Raw genomic sequence first — 4,324 nt, forward strand, 5'->3', positions numbered from 1 at the left:
ATATATTTCAGTCAGACAACTCACGTGTTTCTTAATGTTTATTAGAAGCAGCATATAGTTTGAGTTTGGCGTCTAGGCTCGGGCCTCATCACTCCACAGATTTACAAAGAACATTGAGTGATGATTAGATAACTATCCCCCGAGCCTACAGGTGGAAGCTGGGGTGGAGCTCGGGTGGTGGGGGGGCAGGCGAGCAGCAGCAACATGAAACACAGCAGCAGGAACATGAACGCAGCAATAGCAAGTGAACACAGCAGTGGCAGCAGCAGCATTAGCGAGGCAGAGGCAGGACGACCTGGCATCTTAAATAGAGCGGCATGTTTAGGAGAATGTATTTGGTTGGTTGTAAGAGGGACGAGGCGCGTCACGTGGTAATGTATCGTTGGTGCTCGGGTTGACTGCCTGAACTAGCTCGCAGGCTTCGCCCCATTTAAGGATAAACTGTAATCTCCCATTCTGAAACCCCTACTGTTAACATATCTTCGATTTACTTTAAATACTTTTACCAGAATCAGCCGTCAATTTGACTCAGTGTAAATGTGACCATTGAGTTTAGTCAAATAAATTAGAATACATACAGATTATAATTAAAGTAGTGCTTCATGATAATGTCAAACATGTTCAATTGATGTCATTTGACGAGACTGTTTTCATGTTTTTTTTATATATAATTTAATTTATGATCATGTTGCTTCTTTTCTGTTTTGGACCCTCTTGTATCCAGCGGTTGCACGTTTCTTATCTTTAACACAATAACTGTTTTTATTTATTTATTTATTTATTGTTGACTTTGTGTTGGAAGATGTTTGACCAAAGGAGTACATTACAGTTACTTCCTGATATTAGAAAACTGATATTTTTGCACCCGTTGCATTGTTTACCATTAAAGCACCACACAGTCATGATGAAGAATGTAAAGAGTAAGAAATTCTACTTGTAATGTAAGAAACCCACTGGCTAACTAAAGACTGCCCTCACCAAACAGATGGATCAAATCATTGAATTCATGACCTGGAATTAGTTTTCCTCTGCATCGGCTTTCGAATATCCAAAGTATGTTTTATTCATGCTCTGTGTGTGGTTGTGAAATGTGGTCCTGAAGTATTACAAGTTTATTTATTATACAAATAAAAAATACAAATACATCCTTGTGTGTCTTCTCAAATAATCTCTACATAGTCCATTCGTTTTTGGTCAGAATTATTGACATTTTCCTGAATGCTATCTCAACAATATCAAAAACAGGCAAGTGGACACTTTTGTTTTTTGGTGTTAAATATGTACTTTAAAGGTGGGGTAGGTAAGTTTGAGAAACCGGCTCGAGATACACTTTTTGTTATATTCCATGGAATGCTCTTAACATCCCGATAGCAATGAATATCTTAAGTGCTTTGACAAAAAATCCATAAAGAAATGTCATCTGTGGAAGCCGTAGAACTGTAAAAAGTACAACCAATCATTTTAGCCGGCCCGGCTAAAATAACTGGATGGCCTACCTGCCGGTCAGCCTTCCACCTGTGCACAAACTTATCTCGTGCCCTCATTGGTCATGTGCGCGTTCGTGTGTGTTGGAGGAGGGGCTCTGTAAGGAAGGGGCAGATTTTTTCCGGCTGTGCATTTTCAAATTCTAGCGCACTCGAGCTGGTTTCTCCAAAATTACATACCCCACCTTTAATTGAAGTGCTGAATTTAAGTAACATTTTTGAGGAACATGTACTTTGAGTTTTTCCAGGAAAATATGGCACCTTTTACCTCAGCTGTTTTACTATTATTCTCAAACAAAACCCATAATAATCTTTTAAAATACCATATATTTCTCAACATTACATCAGTGTTTTCTACTGCCACTTCAATCAATGATGCATTGCTTAAACATTCCCCATCTAATGTCATACATTAATAACATAACAGAAGTCACAGGAGATATTTTATTAGTACTTTTACCCTCCATTTTGCTGATATGTACTTTAAAATATATTTTTTTAATGCAGGAATTTCGCTTGAAGTATGTATATATAGTAGTGTTAGAGTGTAGGTGATATTAAAACACACAACTGAGATAAACAAAATAGCGTTTATTTAAATCAAACTGCTTCAGTCGTCACAAAATACAGCCAGCTTATAAACAATGTTGCTACTCAGATATAAAGGTTTTTTAATCTAGACATGTTTTTATTAAATAAGCAATCTTTGGGTATTCCACAGGAATGCTGAACCGGTGTGGTCCAGTATGTGCAACGAAATCACAGATTGGGTACAGAATGATCCTGAGACGCCTCTAAAATCTACTGAATGCATAGATGTAAACATGATTGTATTTTTTATGAAAAGAATAACTGTTTTAAGAACAGTGATTTGGCCTCAAAACAATCACGAGAGACGTTTTACATTGTAAACTAAAAAGTAAAACAGATTTGTGAAGCTGAAGTTTTTCATTTCAGACATCCTTAGCTAATAGTAAAACTGTTCTAACCTGATAATTAAACACACCTCGTAAAACCTGAAACTACTTTAAAGAACCGATGACTGCAGAAACAAGCAACTGTTTTGAAATGAGCCTCTGATCCAATCACTGATTAAAGTCAGGAGATTAAACATCATGATCCACCTAGAATCTTTGGAGACTTTTGAACACTTTTTAAAGGTTTCCTTCATACTCGGACTCACTTCTGGTAAGGATTTTTGATCCTCTCAAACTCTCAATAAATACTGTCGAGCACTTTTCTTTCCTTACTCACTTTCCTGAATAGTAATTCTTAGAAAATGGAGACTGTCTCTTTTCAATAAGGCAGCTTCAGAAGGCACAGCGAAATGACAGAAGGCACAGGATATAAACGTCCTCTGGGAGCAGAAACGGAATAAAGCAGCGTCCTGTCTGCTCTATAATAACTTTCAGAGGGTGTTTTCTAATAACTTATTCCTATAAACACACCGATCCCTCAGGTGAGCTCGGAGTGTTTGGTCTGAGGCAGCAGCAGAGCCACCAGCCCTCCGGTCAGCAGCAGAGCGGACACCAGCAGGATGGGCACGGCACAGTTTGAGTCCACCAGCATTCCAAACGCTATGTTCCCCATGATGGCAGCGACTCGGCCCACTCCTGTGAAGAAACCCAGAGCAGAGGACCTGAAGGGAGAAGAGAAGCACAAAACATGTGAGCAGCTGCTTGTTAGAGTATAGTAGAACAACTATAAATATGTGCAACATTAGGCGCTTTCAGACCAAGTACTTTGCCGTACTTAGTTCATCAGAACTCTTTAGTTCTTTAGCAGATCGCGTTCACACCGGAATAAGTTCCCTGAAGGAGGACGGCCCGTCCACACGGCGGCGTGCGTTGAAGCTTCAACGCTTCTGCCCATTCACTTTGAATGGGGTGACGTCACGCTTTGCCGAACTGCATTGTGGGAGCGTTGCTTCGCTTTGCTCGCGTTGCTCGCTTCAAAAGTTGAGCAATGTTCATGTTTTCAGCTTCACAAAACTTTTTGGGAGTTTTACGGGGCGTGGTTTGCAATCCGCCCAGCCAATCAGAAATGGGAACCTTTTTCTCCCACGAAAGTACCTGCTCTCTAGCAGGGACTGAAAAAGTGGGTGAAAAGGTTCTGATGAACTAAGTTCTAGTTCTGGATTTTTTTGGTGTGAACCATAGACTGTATATATAGGTGTGAACGCACATTTTCTGAACTATACTGGGAAAAGTACTCCGGTGTGAAAGCGCCTAATGCTATTTCTCTATTTATTTTCTTTATGCTCAGATTTGTCTTTAAGTCTTAAAAAAGAAATCTAAACCAATGCTTAAAGTGGACCTATCATGCTATATTTGAATAGGACCATACCTATATAAGGCATATTTATACTTTTTTTTTTTCAAAATACCAAACAGATCATGCATTTTAGCCATGCCTCATTTTGCTCAATTTGACAATTTCTAGCTCTGTTTTTGCAAGGGCTGATTCTGTGAGAACAGCACCATCTACAGGCCTGGCATATGTACTACAGCGTCTCCAGCACTTTCGAACGGCAATGGCCGTGGCTGTCTCCTCCTGATTGGTGGAGTTGGCCCAATAGCCGTAGCGCCACTGTCCTGACGTCAGGACAGTGTTCAAATCTGGATCAGTTTTTATCAGATCCGTTGCAGCCCCTTTTTTTAGAGATTTGGGTATGGAGGAAAATAGAGAGGGTTGTGTTTTCTGACACTTGGTGAGTTCCCTGGAACACCGGGGACACATATTCATGTATAAAAGACGTACAAAAGTGCATTTTGCATGATAGGTCCCCTTTAAGTTGCTTTTCTGGGCTATGCTGAATTTAGGTTAGGTGTCTCATTAAT

At 39.9% G+C, this 4,324-nt stretch overlaps 1 protein-coding gene across 1 annotated transcript in view; it reads right to left on the minus strand.

Annotated features, from left to right (window-relative positions):
* Positions 1–2,055: 2,055 nt before the first annotated feature.
* sv2 (synaptic vesicle glycoprotein 2) overlaps positions 2,056–4,324 on the minus strand; it is an 8,998-nt gene continuing 6,729 nt past the window's right edge. The window contains 1 exon segment of the mRNA XM_034149248.1: positions 2,056–3,123. Within this exon segment, the coding sequence (XP_034005139.1) occupies positions 2,940–3,123 (184 nt within the window). The 3' untranslated portion in view covers positions 2,056–2,939.

Source organism: Trematomus bernacchii, unplaced genomic scaffold (assembly GCF_902827165.1).
Source record: "Trematomus bernacchii unplaced genomic scaffold, fTreBer1.1, whole genome shotgun sequence".
Lineage (NCBI taxonomy): Eukaryota > Metazoa > Chordata > Actinopteri > Perciformes > Nototheniidae > Trematomus > Trematomus bernacchii.